We start from the raw sequence: 19,359 nt of genomic DNA, 5'->3' as shown, positions 1-19,359 counted from the left end.
CGACCTGTGTGACGACCTGCGCCCAGTGTGGAAGCTGGAGGTCCACTTGCATAAACTCTCGGGACGCCTAAATGATGGAAGTTTAGAGAGAAGCGCTTTGTGCAATACGCGATCAAAGGCCTTCGCTATATCCAGGCTAACTGCCGGGCCTTCTCCCTTACTATCAATAGCCACCACCTATTTGTTAGGCATACTACAACCATCCATACGTACTGTCGGTCATTCATCTTGTAAGAACCTTTTAACATTAGATTTCTGATTAAAAAATATTAATTTATAAACTACCCTCTTGTATTACATACACTTTATTTGGCCATAAAAACGGTTTCGTTAAATGAAAGGAAGCGTTGTAACGCCTTTCCCGCAGCCCACTGCACGCAACCTTCTAGGATATCCGGTACGTAAAGTTCGTCAAACTAAACTGGAGCACGAAAACAGTTTTTGTTAAGCGTAACGGAGTAATTACTTGGCCATTACATTACGAAAGAATACCTACAACGACAGTTCTCTTCGAATATATTAAATAATATATAACAAATCATTATTAATACTTACATTGATAAATTTAAAATTTTCAAATATAAGATGTGTGTATAATCTTTAATGTTACATAACTTATGTGTATGAAACATGAGTATGACGCTTGAATACTGAATCTGAGAACCAATAACCATGCATCAAATTAAATCACATACAACATAGTGTTATAAAATGGAGTATTTATTCAAACTACACAACTATCATTACGTGGAAGCGTACCAAGAGTCCTGGCAGCATTTCCGTGTTGGATAGCAAGGCTGATCCGTTGACCGAAATAGCTGCCAGCGCTTGGGTTTCTAGTAGACATATTTGCGATGCTTGCTGTCTTCGGCAGTCGAAGCAACAGCCCCAGCACCAACTGACGTAACTTGGACATCAGAAGGAGCCAGAGTGTCGACGCAAGACGCGTTCTACACCAGCACCCTTCCTTTATTGTTCTAAATGAATATGCTTAATATCTGTATAGCAAGTCTAAGTATCTGTTTATTTAGATTTCTGTGGATTGCGATAAAAGATATATTGGAACTATGATAGTAAAGATTTATTATATCACCAGATGATCACATTTTAGCCATTATATTATGCACTAATAGAGTATACTAATCGAGTATTAGTATTATATTCTCTTTAACTTTTTTTTTATGACAATAAGGGACAAGACGAGCAAGACGAGTTATTGATACGCCCTGCCCATAACAATGCAGTGCTGCATAGAATTCTTGAAACATCAAAAAATTCTGAGTGGCACTATAATTGCGCTCGTCTCCTTGAGACATAAGATGTTAAGTCTCGTTTGTCCAGTAATTTCAGGCGGCCTTCAGACCGAAACAAAGTAATGTTTACACATTACTGCTTCACGGCATCCCGTGCAAAGGAGCCTTCCACTGGTAAAACTTCATGATTTCTCAACATAATAAGCTGAACACTCCTATTTGAATTGGATTATTTTTTATTAAGACCTTGAACAAACTATAATCAATTATCCCCTCTTTTACGGCCATTTTTATATATTTAGATAATATTAATATCTTATCTCTTATTCTCGGATAAGTTGTTTAAATACTTAATTTCCAATTAATAGCATGCTACATAGTTGATTAAATTTTATCAATAACAATTACTAATAAATTCAGTAGAATTTACAATTCGTATTCGATAGAGCGCCTTATGCAGAATCCCTTTTAATAAAGTTCGTTCATTTAAAATCCAATATTCGTGTACAATTTCTATGAAAAAATGAAACACGCTCGCTAACTGCAATTTTCTCATACATTTTTAATCTTTCCTGTCGTTGCTCGTTCAATGACAGCTCGAGTCGGAAACAGTCATTGCATTTTTATTTCTTTAGCTCCGAACAGCTTTGGACTATATTGTGCTGTCAACTACAAATTATGCTGTCGGGGGATCCATTTTAACAGGTCTTTTATGAATGTGATCATTTTTCTATTCAATATCTTGCTGCGATTTAATAAATTCCGATAGACCGTGATAGCTGTGAAAACGTCGAAAATAATTGAGGTTGACAATTAACCTCTATTTTGAGCAATCGACGCACACTAACACAAAGTGGCATTTCAATCGCGAGTGTAAGACGTAGCTTGTAGCAGTTGCTAGCAGCAAGTGGCTCTATCTAAGCGTATAAATTATCTAAAGCATGTACTTTACTGTAACTAATCCAATCAAATCGTCACTTCAAAGTGACATTCTTCAAATTTTACATCTTAACTTACGTTTATCAGATCTAATAACTTAACCTGACATCGTCTAAATTGTAATGGCCCTTCCATAATGGCCACAACATAAAAATTGAATAGAACTGAAGATTCAACAATATCTATAATAATACAGTAAGTGTGTGCGTGTGTTTACACGTTAACCGGCTTGTTTTGGTGCTTCACTGTTTTGTAAGGTGTTACGGAGTTCCATCTTTTTTTTACTCGTCCGTGCAACAAGGCAAGTTCTCGATATTCGAAACTGTCTATCCAATAAGAAAATGTACCACGTAAGTAGACAATATCGGCCCTGGCTCGACTTACCTTTATATTAAAAAAGGATGGTATCCTTTTTGAATATAAAGGTAAGTCGTCATAGTTCCTGTTTAGGAGCAGTTCAATTACAACAGACGCACAAAAGAAATATATATATTAAGATACTTAAAATTTGGTTGGAATATTCCTTTCGCCAAGTAGAGGTCAGTTAAAACGGACTTTACGAAATTCCACTCGCAAGAGTTTTTATTTATTACGAATAGAACAACGTCTGTCGGGTCAGCTAGTAAACAATAAAAATCTTAATTTTAATAATAATAGAAACTAGATTTAAGGAGAGATACATAACTATAGTTACTAAGAAAACTAGGAAAATTCTGATTTGCCATCGCGAATGCGTTCGCATAAGACATAAAGTCTCATTCGTAATTTTAGGCACCCTTTAAACCGAAACTCAATAAGGCCGCTTGTACACGCTAAGAAATATCACAATGTCTGCTGCAGATAGGACCAATTCATCATATACACGACATAAATTTTGACGGATCTAGGTACAAAAACTTCTGCTGTTTACCACATATATGACCTTTACTACATATATGACGAATAGGAACGTATAAACGTTACAATTGTTTTCGGGCAGTCCTGCGTAGATTATTATTATAGACAAGACAAAAACTATCTGAACCACCTTACTCAACCCACGCATCTTCTCTAGCGAAGCCTTTGCTAGCGAAAGACTTGTTCTCGATCACCGCCAAAGTAGCGTACACAGTTCGTGTGTAAAAACAACACGAATTCTTTCCCGCCGACTTTCTTAGCGCGTAATAATGCGGCGCTGTAGTATCATCACCTTACCGACATTCTGTGCATAGAATTTTATATACAAGAGAAAACGCAGGTAATGGAAAACCTATCCGTTACTGACAACTTATTCTATTAGAATCTTTAAGGACTATGCAGAGTAATTGTTAAGATTACCATGCTTTCAGTCATATTAACTTCAGATCTTTTACATTCCCAGGTGATATTATAAAATTACTTTCTTTTCCCCCTCTTTAAAAGCTACTTGTTAAAAGCTAAAGGAGCGGCCGTGAAAGTTGCAAATTGTAGACCTTTCAGCATTTACGAAAAATTATGTGTTTACAGCTGCTAGACGGCATAAAGTTTCAAGGTTTTTGTAACTCCACCAAATTTATTGAAAGTCCTATTTTTGCTTTGAATCTTGTAAAGAATAACAATGATAATAAAATAAGCTTGGCACACTGTAAAAAAATAGTAAAAGGGTCCACAAATGAATCTGAGTGATTATTGGTTATTCCATGTTTTACGAAAGTGCGGATAGTTTGGTTTGCTAAGTTCTATGAAAAAAAAAAATTATTAATTCACGGCCACATTATATCTGGACCTCGCTGGAACGTTTCACCAGTGGGAGGATTCTTTGTACAGGATGCCGGCTAGATTATGGGTACCACAACGGCGCCTTTTTCTGCCGTGAAGCAGTAATGTGGAAGCATTATTGTGTGGTTCTGAAGCTAGTGAAATTACAGGACAAATTAGACTTAACATCTTATGTCTCAAGATGACGAGCGCAATTATTGTACAGAGTTTTTGGTTTTCCAAGAATCCTGAACGTCACTGCATTGTAATGGGCAGGGCGTATAAATTACTATCAGCTGAACGTACTGCTCCTCTCGTCTCTTATTGTCATAAAAAAAAAAGAAATTTGACATCGCAGCAAAAATATTCCAGTGATTTTGTTTTGCAATTAAAAAAGAATATAAAATATGGTATAACTTATTTTTAATATAGTTTATGTGTCATTTTTAAGCTTTATGTTTCATCCATAGTTACTCTCAATCAACACTTCAATATTCTCGAGCCGTAGTCGCTAAATCAATAGACACAAAGGGCTTTACGTGTACACGAGACAGGCAGCAACGTACAGCGTCCATCGTTCTAAATATAGCTCCGAACGATGAGGGGTTAATCCTGGCGGAAATCCGGCGGCCGCTCTATCAAATATTCTCCTATAGAGCTAATCTCACTACAGTACACGCTGCTGTCTCATTAAATTTTACACCGGAATCTACAGCAACTCAACATAACCCAGCTAAACTAAGTTTGCCGCGGCTTTGACGGCTTATATGTTGCATTTACCAGTGGGAGGCTCCTTTGCACAGGACGCCGGCTAGATTATGGGTACCACAATGGCGCCTATTTCTGCCGTAAAGCAGTAATGTGTAAATATTGCTCTGTTTCGGTCTGAAGGGCGCCGTAGCGAGCGAAATTGTAGTGCCGCTCAGAATTTTTGCGTTTTTCAAGATTCCTGAGCGGCACTGCATTGTAATCGGCAGGTCGTATTAATAAGCATCAGCTCAACGTTCTGCCCGTCTCGTCCCTTATTTTCATAAAAAAAAAATGTTATGTTTTACACACTAATTATTACTATGAGCGTCTGTTTTCATTTTGAGGAGCATCGTTAAGTTAGTGCCAATCCTGCGCTGGTGGGCTAGTGTTTTTTATCAGTAGAACCAATGATTACGTATTTTTAACCGACTTCAAATAGGAGGTTCTCAGTTTTTTATTTTTTTATGATTACGCTGAGATTTACGATCCGATTTACATGATTCTTTTGTTAAATGTGAAATATTTGCCATTTGGTCTCATAAAAATTTGACACAGTGTCGCACGGTACTTTTTTAAGAATATTTTTGTTTTCGTGGATGATGTGATTTTAGTTTGTGTACGGCTTTTGTAGGAGTTTTCATTTAGGTTGATTATATATTATTATTTACCCTTGTCCCGATAAGTTGGTCTTAGGCAACCTGTCATTCAAAGTTAACAAACGTTCTTCACGCTATTAATTCACTGTCTCACAAGAACGTGAAAAAGAGTTACGAACAGCATTTTTTCGCAGTCGATTTCTTTTCTCCGTTCCCGTTTCTTGGGATCTATGTGGTTTTAGGCGCGCGGCACCTTTCGTTTAATATATGACAGTAAAAAGTAACGAAACCCTGTATTTTACCTGATGTAATCTAGAAAGATCTTAATTTAGTTTACAGAGTAACCTATTACAATAAGAAGTAAATAATTCTGTATTTAATTAAAACACTAAATAATTACAATTAATGTAAATACGCAGTTACAATTATGTGCACGGTTTTAATATCTTTAATAGTGTTTTTTTTTATCTGTTATACTCACGTTAATCAAAGAAAAACTATTTATGCAAACTAAGAATTATTGAATTCACAATAAAAGGAAATAGTAGCGTTACTGCTAGCAGTAAACACGATAATACAATTAAACTCTTGCGTGTCAGTAAAGAAGAAAATAAACCAACAAAATAAGTTACAATTATATATCACTTCGTAAAGCTCATTCCCGAGTGTCTGGCGCCTTCTAAAAAACTAAAAGTAACGCAACCATTTATCATGAAGTATGCTCGCGACCCACTCCCCACTTTGTGCCATGGAATTAAAATGGACATGATATTTTTGTCTCTTAATTGCGAAATGTCAGTAGCATTGTAATTCGTTATGAGTTCACTTGAAGTTTTGATTAATTTTTAAACAACTTCAAAGATAAGTGTTTCATATCTGTTAAGACTGATTGTGGCAAATGCTCAAATGTTATAGGTATACATATTATAGCGCTTACTTACGGCCGTTCCCAATATTTAGTCTATCTCTTACTTAATGAAAATCTTAACTATCGTTGACTTTTCTGTCCCAATAAACTTATCGATGGTAACTAACCTTATCCTTGCACGCTGTCTGTCAATGGGACGACGTATAGCTTACCAGCGATAGAAATTTATATGGAATTTGCAATTCATGCGTCAAAGCGATAAGGATAACTTATCGGGTATATTGGGACAGCTTTAGATTATTGACAGCTAATTACTGACAGTAGAAGGTAGTAATTTATCTCTATCTGTAGATAGTATATTGGGAACGGCCGTAAGTTCTTTTAACAACAACCCAGGGACTGTAACACATATTGTTCTTCGATCTCAAAGTAGTTTTACCTCTAATTTGTCAATAACTAATTATACTAAAAACAGTTTCTGTCGGCGTGCTTTAGACATTTATAAAAGTTTATTTTGAGATGTTGATATAATTAATCTATACTTAAATAAGTTTAACAACAGTATTGGTGAAGTTCTAAGTATTCAGATTAATTATTTTTCTTTCATATTATTCTTCGTTTATCGATATGTATTAAAATGTGTAAGTAATTTTGTTGCTAGCTTCTTCGAACATTAAACATATTGTATCTTGTATTTTGCATTATATCATGTAATAATATTTGTAAATCCTATATAGATAACTGATTTATTACGGCAAATGATGAAAATCTTTGTTTTCATTCTCCTTTGTACTATGTTTCCGCATTGTAAGTTTTATATAGAGATAGGGAAAATCTTATTTGCCACCATTTTTGTAAAACAATTGATATTTATTCGGGTAGTAAATTATGTGGAACCCTTCACAAGTTAATATCAATTAATCGGTAAATTTTGTAAACTTTTTACTTTCATCTTTCTTTTTTATTAAGTATTATACCGAGCATTACACATTTTTTTATCTATACTAATATTATAAAGCTGCAGTGTTTGTTTGTTTGTTTGAACGCGCTAATCTCTGGTACTACTGGTCCGATTTGAATGATTCTTTCAGTGTTGGGTAGTCCATTTATCGAGGAAGGCTATAGGCTTTTTTTTTCAAAATTAGGGATCCGTAATAAAATTGCTATTTTGTAACACAAGGTGTAAAATCGAAAACCTATTTTTGCGTGCGCTGCAAAAACTATTGACAATAGAACAAAATGATGTACAGGCTATAATATAGGCAATATTTTATTACTTATAAAACTATCGCGTGAATTATACTTTATATGGCAAAACAACGTTTGCCGAGTCAGCTAGTATAATAATATGTAGAACTCTACGTCTATTAGTTTTCATATTTTTATTGTTATATTTGCTTATGACTGTATGTTTCCCAAATAAAAGAAAAAAATTTATTGAAATTTTCAAACAAAGAAATTATATATTTAAAATGAAATTTTTTGCTTACCTACGCGCTAAACACCTACGAGTTCTGATTGGCTACGGCTCGACGTAGGACAAGTAGATGTGATTGCCTATGGTTACGCGGTGCTACTAGACTACTTAGAAGTTGTTCCGAAATGATATTATGGAAAATTGATTTATTGAGGTGAATTGTGTATTTATTTTTTCATGCTTATGGAAGAAAGTAGATATAGTATTAAGCATCCGAAATTGGCAATTGCCCCAGATTTTTGAGATATACCAAAATCGAAAGTGTTCATCAAGTTCTGACCCGTATTTAGTTTATAAGATGGTTTATTTTGCATTGACTTATAGCTTAATAAAATTATCGGTATCAAATTAATAAAATATATATCGTGAGTACCCGTCATAATAATTACAATGTACCTTAAGTTGAAGATCATAAAATATATAAATTCCGTTTGAATGGTTCCGCGTACACGCGGGCAATTATATGAATGAAATTTTTGGCATTTATGTTGTTGTGACAAATTATTTGAATGCTGGCCAAGAGAATATTTTACAACAAGATATCACAGAATTCTTTGTTCTAAATTCGCAAAACGATACAATAGAATTAGTGGTTTTGATATTTAAATCAACCCATTTTCACGAGTTTATTGTTAATTGCAGCGATGTGTCTGGTGTATTCGTTATCTTAATGAAATTTTCTGTTACAATATTAATTCATTATATATTATATACACCGACCCATATAGCCGAATGGTTAGAGACCTTGACTACTAAGCTTAGAGGTCCCGGGTTCGAATCCCGTCGATCGAATCATTTATATGATGAAAATGGATGTTTGTTTCCGAGTCATGGATATTTATTTGTATTTATGTATGTTTAAGTAATTTTATTGTATTAAATATATCGATGTCCTGTACCCATAGTACAGGCTATGCCTAGTTTGGGGCAAGATAATTTGTGTAAAAGTGTGTCGATATTATTATTAATATACCTTCTCAGATAGTGTACTTGTATTGATAACTGGGACGAAAGTGCGTTATTTACTGAAAGTTTGATTTGCTAAGTTGTATAAAAAAAAGTTTTTTAATTTATTTGTATTGCCGTCATTTGGCACACCATAGATGCATTAATTCGTCAATATCCGCAGCGTTGCAATCGTACGTAGTAATGAAATATATGTACTACACGGCCACATTATCTGTGGACCTCGCTGGAACGTTTCACCAGTGGGAGGCTCCTTTGCACAGAATGCCGGCTTGATTATGGGTACCACAACGGCGCCTATTTCTGCCGTGAATCAGTAATGTGTAAGCATTACTAAGTTGCGGTCTGAAAGGCGCCGTAGCTAGTGAAATTACTGGGCAAATGAGTCTTAACATCTTATGTCTCAAGGTGACGATTTGTAGTGCGCTCAGAATTTTTGGCTTTTTCAAGAATTCTGAGCGGCACTGCATTGTAATTGGAAGGGCGTGTCAATACCATCAGCTGAACGTCCTGCTCGTCTCGTATTGGCATAAGAAACACCTGAAGCCCCCTTCCATTCCCCTTTCCCTGTTGCGTCAGTACGGTGTGCAGTTTCATTACCGTTAGGTACATGTGATGTTCTTATGCTATCACTGCTTTGTTTTTGAATTTTTAATTGTTGCGCTTTGACATTTCCTGTTAATAGTTCTGTTATTCTTTGTCACTATAATACTTCTGTCAGAAAAATACGTATTCTTTGTGCTTAACTTAGATGCTTTCATTGTAATAATAATTATCAGCATCACAACAAAAAACCTTTACATCATTCTATAATACTGAAAAAATAAATCATTTATATTAATAATAATAATGTCCTTGTGATGATTGTTTTGCACACCGTAACAATGCGACGATGTGACGTCATCGACGGCAAGTCCAGAAATAATGTAAACAGGTAGTATATCTACGACATTCGTCTCTCATATTCATATTATTCATTTCATCATCATCAGCCGGAAGACGTGCATTGCTGGACAAAGGCCTACCCCAAAGGTTTCCACGACGATCGGTCCTGCGCTGCCCTCATTCATTCCGGCGATCTTGACCAGATCGTGGGTCCATATTATGCGGGGTATAATTAAAAAATGTGTACTTTATTACGTTGATTCTTAAAGTATAAATAACACGGAAAACAAATGAAATTAATTCAAAGTGCAAAAATACTTCAGAGTACTGTACGCTTCTCTCGCAATCATTTGTATTATACATCAAAATTAGTTCTTATTAAAAACTAGCTGACCCGACAGACGTTGTTCTGTATATGATAAATAAAATAATGTTTTATATGAATTTGTCAATAATATAACATAACATCAAAAATTACTTCATAAAATATGCACCCAGCTGTCGTAATGAAATTGTTTCACAGCAGAACTGTCAAACCGTGCGTCAATAAATTCTCCCATAGAAATTATGTATGGACACATCAAAGGAAAAACAAAGTTGTTTTTATTTAATTTAGCAGCATTTTCCTATTTATTCTCCTTTTAAACCTGCTCTGGACTTCCACAAAAAATTCCTAAATAGACCTAAATTTGCCAAATCGGTCCAGCCGTTCTCGAGTTTTAGCGAGACTAACGAACAGCAATTCATTTTTATATATATAGATAGAAGATAGGCACAAAAAAATTGCTGTCAAACATATGATGACCTGTCCAGTGGTATTATCGCCGTTATCTTAATGACACGTCATTAAGTGACGTCAGTCTTAGCGACGTCAAACGCAGGCCAGTACAGGCAGACAATTTTAATAACTAATATAAGATACCCTGCTAGACAGATGGAAGTACGGACAAAGGAATCTGTCACTCCACATAGCGCAGTCACGGTATGAGACTCGTCAAAAGTGTTTCCAATGGTTAACCGTCGGTTATACAATCTTAATAGAAATATTTCATAAGTTTCATACTCGGTATATCATCTTAGTATTAGTAATATACTCGTAATAATAATAATAAATCATTTATATCAGGCATTTTACCCATAAATCTACAGACAATCTTAACTTAAATTACATTACAAGTTGAGTTTACTTTTATTTTAATTAAATTACAGATAAAAAAATATTAATATATTAAATTTTAGAAATAAAAATTATCGTCTAATACAATTCAATGATGTTAAGTTTAATTTCAGTTCTTACATTATTAAAAATATATATTATGTCAAATATATAATATATATAAGTTGTCATAGGTCACAAATATCATATTTACAACAGTCATACACAGCATTTATTATTAAATTACAGATTTTTCTAATGCGGTCCATAAAGGAAGCGGCTCTTTTTCTTAACACGGCATAGAAATCGTTAACCCTATTCTCCGCAAACATGCCCGACGCGCTACAGCGCCACGGTAGTTTAAGCATTGTTCTAAAAGCGTTATTGTACTGCACACGTAGCGTATGGTAAGCTCGTTCTGTAGTTTTTCCACAAGTAACTGGTATAGAACGACTGGCAATAAGAGCCGATTAGGTAATTTTGACAGTTAATAAACCCACCGTAACTTGAATCCGGTACCTCTAGCTCATTAGACAGTATCACTGATCACTGGGCATAACCCGACTGTTTATAGCTGTGTCGAATTGCGAATGACGTCAGTCAATCAAATTTGTCTGGGTAACATTACAGAATAAAGTCACGCTTTTAATATTTCAAAGGAAATTAATTACTGTGAGAGAATTATGAAGCCTACAGGCTTCTTGGTCTTATTTAATTCAGTAAAATCATTTTGCCCTTTCTCGCTCCATACTTTCCTCATTTAATTATTAATCGGATGAATTTCATTGCTTAAAGGAAGTTCCAAGACACCGTTATAATGAATCACTAAATCAATTTAAATACAAATTACTTAATTTGGTTTACACAGGGTGGCTCATGTAGATCGGTCAGTATGATCAAGCCTGAAACTATAACACATGTCTGTTCTTTGGCAAGAAACTAGGACTCAGTTTGGGAATCGAACCAGGAAGTTTTTTATACTATTAAGAAAGCTTGTATATTTAAAACAGTAAATGTACTATGAAGCTATCTAAAATGAATGAAATGCTCTCTTTTTCATTTCCATTAATTGAGAAGGTGTTCGAAATGAAAACCATTCTTAGGGTTTCGTAGCCAAATGGCAAACGGAACCCTTATGGATTCGTCATGTCTGTCTATCTGTCCGTCCGTATATAACAGCCATTTATTCATTATAACGGTCTCTTGGAACTTTCTTTAAGCAATTAAATTAATCCGATTAATAATTAAATCAGGAAAGTATGCGAGAGAAGGCAAAATGATTTTACTGAATTAAACAAATCCACGAAGCCTTTAGGCTTAATAATTCTCTCACAGTAATTAATTTCCTTTGAAATATTAAAAGCGTGACTTTATTCTGTAATATTACCCGGACAAATTTGATTGACTGACGTCATTCGCAATTCGATACAGCTATAAATAGTCGGGTTATGCCCAGTGATTATTGACACTGTCTCATGAGCTAGAGGTTCCGGGTTCAAGTTAAGGCAGTTGTAAAACTTTGGATAATAATTATGAGTGATTGTATCGAATCGGAAATATTTGATATTACATAAATATTATTGACATTAGGACATTAAGTAATGATTAAGTATTTATCGGAATCACGGGAATTAGGGAATCTGCGTAAAATCTTCTCGTGACAAATATCACAGCGTCTGAAGACGACGGATTTTATCCAGTGTGTGTTGCCAGTGATGTATTTGCTAACTATGGGCCTTATGAAGAAGCTCATAGTCGCTCAGAGGGCAATGGAGAGGGCTATGCTTGGATGCATGGAGTTTCTCTGATAGAATCAGAAATGAGGAGATCCGTGGGAGAAAAAAGTCACCGACATAGGCCAGATGGTTTCGAAACTGCTTCGGCCTGAGTTCTCCAGATCATATCGGCATAAGTCTTTTAAAATATTTATGAATTGCCTTGCATATTAAATTTCCATCTAATAGTTTAAATTTATATTTTCTTGCTTACTAGCAGGCAAGTAAGACAAGGTCTTACTAAGATCCTCAAAAGTTAGAACGTTTTTTCTAAATTACTTATAATATTATAAATGGGAAACATTTGTGTTTTTGTCTGTATGTTTGTAATGTTTTCACACAAAAAATTTTTTCACCATCTTAAAGCTTCACTTCTGAGTGATATAAGCATATAGATTTTCAAGAAAATAGGGATTCCTAATAAAAATGCAGTAATATAACATAACACAAGGTATGAAAACTAAGTGAAAAAATAGTCATTAAAAATCTGTCATCGCGTGCGCCACGGAAACTATTGATGACAGAACGAAAAAAATTTCTACAGTATTATAGGACGTATCAATATCTAAAAAAAGTCCGCGATACAATATTTCTAACTACTGTAGATATTCCACTATAACTACTTTTTTAGATGTTAAAGTTGATAAAAGTGCCGTCAATAATCAAACCATATTATTCAAACCTCTGTATTAATCCTTATTCCATTAAATGATATTTTAGTAAAGACCGTTTCAATGCCTGTAAAATATTTTTTAAATTATTAAAATCGAACATTCACTTCAAAAAATATTACATATTTAAAAAGTCAATCTAAAGAAAATAATGGAATTATAAAATAATAAATATGTGAAAAAAAACTTTTTTTCGAACCTCCATGAAAAGCTCGCTTTTAGTCCCTGGTACGAGGGAGAAAATTGGCCGATTCTTGGTTCTCCCGGCAAGATGACTTCTGTTCTTCGTACCAGGGACTAAAAGCGACCTTTTCATCCAGGTGGGAAATAAATCGTATAAGCACCACGTGAGATAAGTAGGACATGGCCACCAGCAATTGCCAATATTTCGCGGCTGAGACGGACCTACTTATCTGTCTTGGTGCATAATATACAATTATGTTAACAAAAATAATCTATAGTCCGTTAGTAGACTTTCCATAACCACGAGATCGGTATCTAAGCGAGTGAAACCGCGGGGCATTGCTAGTATATTATAATGTGTTTGATATACTAGTAGTACATATAGCAATTTATTATTAAATTTATACTATAATATTTTTATCTTTGTCTTTTGAAATATATAATACACTTACTTATAGATACTTAAACAGCAAATCGTTCGTTTCTTCTTTCACATGTAACTTACATCAACAAACAAATGAGATCTATTCTTTAACGTCCAACACACACAAACAACAAACTGAATTAAATTGGATTCACCAGAAAAATGTTTACCGGGAATTGAAAAACTTTTCCTTAGAATAGTGCCGGAATAGTCTGTTGTCTGGTTTAATTTCCGGAAAAATATAGTTTTTTTTCGCTTTTGGACCTTTATAAACTAAAATTTCAGCTCAGTATTCAAATTCAAAATAGGATATCATATAATATAAATAATAAAAACTACCGGGCTAAAAATATGATTACAATGTAAAATAGTACAATGTAATTTATTATTTAATAGCCTGTGGGTGGTCGCTCTATTCCCAATCTGTGGTATCATTAAGAAAATCATTTATGTTATAGTAACCTTTACCACACAAACGTTTTTAACAATTCTTTTGAAATTCGTAATACTTTTGTCTTACACATTTTCTGGGATCTTGTTATAAAAGCATATACAACGCCCCACAAAAGATCTACCAACTTGGATTAGCCAAGTAGTTGGCATTTTAAGTTTAAGTTTGTTCCTGGTATTAACATTATGGTTATTCTTGCCCTAATAGTTATCCTCACCAGTAAACCAGATTCACGAGAGTCTACATGCGGTGGTATCTCCAAGGCATTGGAGGAGGTATAACCTGATCGAGTGGCTAATCAGAAGACGCTTCAGCAGCCTTGAGCCTTAAATACCCTTAGAACAGTCTGTTGCAGAAGGCATCGGGAAACTATGGCAACTATCTTTCCCCATAGAACTCTCATGCAAGGAATCACACAGAAGACTTTATAATAAATAATTCTTTAAAAAGCTTAATTTAGCTTTCATAGCAAATAAACGTTCTTCACGATATTTCATTCATTTTTCCGATCCCGGTTATTGGGATCTATACTTATATTGATAAAGGCGCGCGGCACAGACGTGTAGCACATACAAATAATAGTATTTTATCAATATTAACGGTTTGCATAAGAGGTGTATTAAATTAAATCTGCAATGCAATTATTGGGATTGAGCAGGTTATGATCTGTATCGTATACCCTGCAAATGGCGACCTCGTAAGTACAAAAATCCCAAGACTTATAATTCATGCGTCATTCAAATGGTTCGCTTAGTTGGTAAAAGCGCTGGGCGGGTTCGAATCCAGCTATAAACTGTCTATAAATTTTCATAAAAATTAAATTTATATATTAGTCTGCATATCAGCTGTTTACTCAAGACATTTAAGACCAGACTTAACTTCTGATAGTAAATTATTTATTTAGGAAGCTTCTCTCTATTTGGAAGTTATAAATAAAAACAAGTCAGAAAGTTTTATTTTGGTTTTTTTACAAAAATATTTCCTTTTTTATTATTTATTGACTATTTGCACCTCCAGGGGCTTGTGTGATGTTGATTAAAATATAATATTTTGCGTGCATCACGTAATTTCTTTTAAAATTTATCTCTATGTGTTATTCCCGATTACAGATCATTAGACTCTGTCTGTATTATTAATAATCGCAGTGTAAACTTACTCCAAGTGTAAAACTTGTCTTAATCTTACCTTTGTCAGAATTATATGACAGGGAGAAGTAATTTTAACTTGGAGTATTTATTCACCAGTAGGAAGGTTTTTGGTACAGAATTCTAGCTAGATAACGAAAGTAAGTTGACCTTAGTAAGGTAAGCTCCTCACAAACATTCATATTCAATCCGCGCCAAAACATTTTATATTTTCACTATTTTAGTCCGTACGTTTAAAAATATTTTTAAACGTGCATAATTCTCATACAGTCAAGTTGTCCTCATAACGTTTAAATATCATTACGTCAACTTAAATATACTGAATGACAACTCTCCACATATTTTTTGCTTTCCGCAGTATAACGTGTGTTTCAACTCGTAACATGAGAACCATCAAACACAAGTACTGCATTAAAAACCACTAGGAGCTGCACGATATGGTTCAAGTCACGATTCTAGTTACATATTTTATTTATGTCTGCTTTGAGTTGTGGTTCTCTAAAAATATGCTAAATTGCAAATAATATATATTAATCCCAAACGATAATAAAGAGAAGCCTTGTCTATTTAAAAGACATCTTAAAAATTTCTTAGTTTCAAAATGCTTCAACGATTTACCCGATTAAGTGAATTTTGGTTGTCGTGAAAAATACTTAACTTTAGACGAAGATATGGATTGCTATTGGTAGTTCATAGATAATGAGTAAATAGCCACGTACGTTCTGGTAATTTAATCGTTATGGACGCTGAAATGAAGTGAACATTGTTAAATAGTTGAACGAACTAAACTGAGTTGGAGTACCTATGAAGTATGAACATAGGTGTACAATGGAAGTTAAAACTTTTTTTAAAGAATGAAAATTGATTTAACTTTAATACATAAATAACCATTGTCTTAACTAAAATCGACGATACCAGAAATTCATAACATCTAATAACTAACATTATTGAATTTACCATTACACAATACAATGTGAACAACTAATGTTACATACAAAAAAAATCCATGAGTTGATTGACTGCAAATGGGAGGGAAAACTTATAACATTGGTATAAGATGAGCTTTTTTGAGTGAAAATTCTTTAGAATCGTTGTGATTTGAAACTGGATGAAACGAAAAAGCGAGACGATAGAGACACAAACAGGTAAATGTATAGGATTCAGCCGGGGAGAGAATGAGACAGATACATAAATATAAATTTAACTTGAGAGAAAATGAGAGAGTAGATTAGACGTATATAACGTGAGATATGAAGCATTATACAGAATTTTGGTACCAGGCGATCAGAGTTGAAGAAGAGATTATCTTACGTATGAAGCGAGTATACCTTAGCGTACCTTAGCGTATAGCATAGCGTACAAATCTTGAGAAAAGGCATCACAACAACCGTGGGGTTTTGTATACGTGTCGGTATTGTACGTTTGTTTTTCATAATTTTTGAAGATTTCACTTCTACCACGTGTGAATTGCACACATGAATGTTTTTTTTAATAGCTTTTGCTTTGATGGTGGTAACTTCTATGTTATCGTAGCCACAATATAAATTACACCTTCTACAGAAAATAGGTAGTTACTAAACATTCAGTAGCGATATAAATTCATTTTATAATATTGCTGGAAAAGATTTTACTGGAAACGTATAATAATAGATTTATAATATAAATAACAGAATAAATATAGTTAATGTTATGTATAGAAGTAATTAGAAGAAATCGATAAGTCAACAGTAACCTATGGATTACAGCTACAACTCGTAGCGCGTAGCACTCGTAGCACGGTCAATACCCATCGGCGGATATAATATTAATTTATATTAATTTGTTCGTCTTAAGGCGTTAATTCATGCCAGTGACCTTGAACATAGGGCGAGGGCGGGTGGCCGGGGCGTACGAGTCGTATTTAAAGGTTAAAATAGTTCTATAGTATCTAATTCTAGTAGGCTTCATAAGATACATAAAAGCTTTAAGGGTAAATGATACACTTTTATAATAAAGTCCCAGCCACTGTTCAGGCATTATCTATAAATAATTCTAAATGTTTTTTTAAAAAATGTATCTGTAGTAAATCCTACTACTCCACAGCTGAATATCTAAGTGATCGGACAGCCTGGGACTAGATTATGATTATTTTATAGCAATAGCAATAACAGTACAATATTGTATATTTTATTTAAAAAAAAGTGCAAAAAAAGAATGCTGGGACAGTTTCATGCGCCGCTTCTTCTCTCTCACAGCGCCATTTGTTTCCGAAGCGGAAGTAGTATCAAGTATATTAGAAATGACAAAAAAAACAATTCTAAAGGAATCAATTTTGAAAATGCCTTTTATGCCTTTGCCTTTTTACTAAGATAATTTTTTTCTATTGACAACAAGGGTGTGCTTCGGGTCAGCTAGTCTTCTTAATCTTAATATATATAAATTACGTGACACGTTGTTTGTCTGCGATGGACTCCTAAACTAATAAACGGATTTTAATGGGGATTACTTCATGAAGTGCAGTTCAGTCCAACTTGAGAGATAGGATAGTTTTTATTTCGATTTGGGACCCACAATTATTTTTATTTTCAATATTTGATTTGTATGGACATATTTTCTTTGAGACATTGACAGTTCCGCTGTGAAACAATTTCATTATAACAACAGGGAGCATTTAATACGAAATAATTCTTGATGTTTTGAAATATTATCGACAAATTAATAAAAAAACAGTATTTTATTAATTATCCACAGAACAACGTCTGTCGGGTCAGCTAGTTTAATATAAATTTTCTCATCTGTAAGTTAATTGGCACGTCATGTTACACAAATATATTCAACCGTCAAATAATTGTTTTCGCGAAGCGGCTTCGTAATCCATTTACATTCGTCGCTATTTCGATCCGGCCCGTGTTGACAAACTATTAACATATTATTTTAATTTTGGGCTCCATGAATATTTGATTGCCTCTATAAATAAATTTATGTTTTTGTTTATCGTTTCATTTTATACCAAGCCTTTCAAGGTTTCATGGATTAAGTTTTCGTAATTCTTATCATTTGCGACACCAAAACTTTATAAACATAATATTATTGCCGCCGAATTCCACCTTCGCACGACACGCCACAAGTTAGGATATCATCCCCACCATCTGGATGTGTGGCTGTCCTCCACAGTGCAGTTTTCAAGGAGCTTTCTTCCACGTACTACAAAGCTGTGGAATGAGCTTCCTTGTGCGGTGTTATGGCACGATACGACGACGAAATAAGCGCGTACACCTTCCTTAAAGGCAGGCAACGCTCCTGTGATTCCTCTGGTGTTGCAAGAGATTGTGAGCGACGGTGATCACTTAACACCAGGTGACCCGTACGCTCGTTTGTCCTAATTCCATAAAAAAAAAATTGTTACGACTTAATTGGGAAATTTGAAAAGTTTTTCATGAAAAAAAGTGATGAGAGAGCAAGATGCTTACCTGGTCGTAAGTAAAACACCATAATTAGGTTAAACCCAAAAAAAATTGAGCGGTATCACCGTACAATAAAATTTATTATTTAATAACCTGAGGACGGTTGCTCCATTCCCAATCTGTGTTAAAACTTTTAAAATTATATCTAAACAAGAATTCATCGTTTAAATATATTAAATTAATAAAGACAATCGTTGTTTTGTTTTTTTAATTTAATAGTGACAGTTTAATCAGGTAAAAATAATTGACTTTTATTTGATTTGGAATGATGTCAAAGTTTGTGTATGCAAATGGTTTTTCATAAATGTGGTTTTTATGCTGTCAGCTGTGTCATTCTTCACCATCATCATTCATTCAACGCCAAATAGATGTTACATCACCCAACCAATCATCATAAAACAATACATAGCTAATAAAGCCCGTAGATTATTGTGAAACTCAATTTATTATAAATTCATCTTTCAGCAGTCCTAAAACGATAAAATATACTCAATTCATTTAGTTGGAACAAACGATTCTATGCCTATAGATAACGAAAAGATATCCTTTGTAATGAGTTATCTCTAGAATATCTTCAAACGTTGCCTCAAGGTAAGTAATAATTTTATAACCAATTTCTTCTTTAGTTATATAAGATAACCTTTACTTTTACTTATACAAG

General features: G+C 34.0%; 2 protein-coding genes across 3 annotated transcripts in view; one reads left to right on the top strand and one right to left on the bottom strand.

Moving 5' to 3' along the window:
- The window catches only part of LOC126971160 (pseudouridine-5'-phosphate glycosidase), a 263,833-nt gene that overhangs the window by 159,938 nt on the left and 84,536 nt on the right, over positions 1-19,359 (top strand). The window contains exon 7 of one of the 2 annotated variants that reach the window (XM_050817316.1): positions 14,318-14,446. The exons of the other annotated variant lie outside the window; for it this stretch is intronic. Within the exon in view, the coding sequence (XP_050673273.1) occupies positions 14,318-14,440 (123 nt within the window). The 3' untranslated portion in view covers positions 14,441-14,446. Of the gene's footprint in view, positions 1-14,317; positions 14,447-19,359 lie in introns of those variants that run through there. 2 annotated transcript variants of the gene reach the window in all.
- Positions 1-19,359, bottom strand: part of LOC126971171 (uncharacterized) — a 152,610-nt gene that overhangs the window by 108,390 nt on the left and 24,861 nt on the right. The window lies entirely within an intron of this gene.

The sequence above is a fragment of the Leptidea sinapis genome, chromosome 23 (assembly GCF_905404315.1).
Source record: "Leptidea sinapis chromosome 23, ilLepSina1.1, whole genome shotgun sequence".
Taxonomy (NCBI): Eukaryota; Metazoa; Arthropoda; class Insecta; order Lepidoptera; family Pieridae; genus Leptidea; species Leptidea sinapis.
This window is presented reverse-complemented; position numbering and strand designations above follow the sequence as displayed.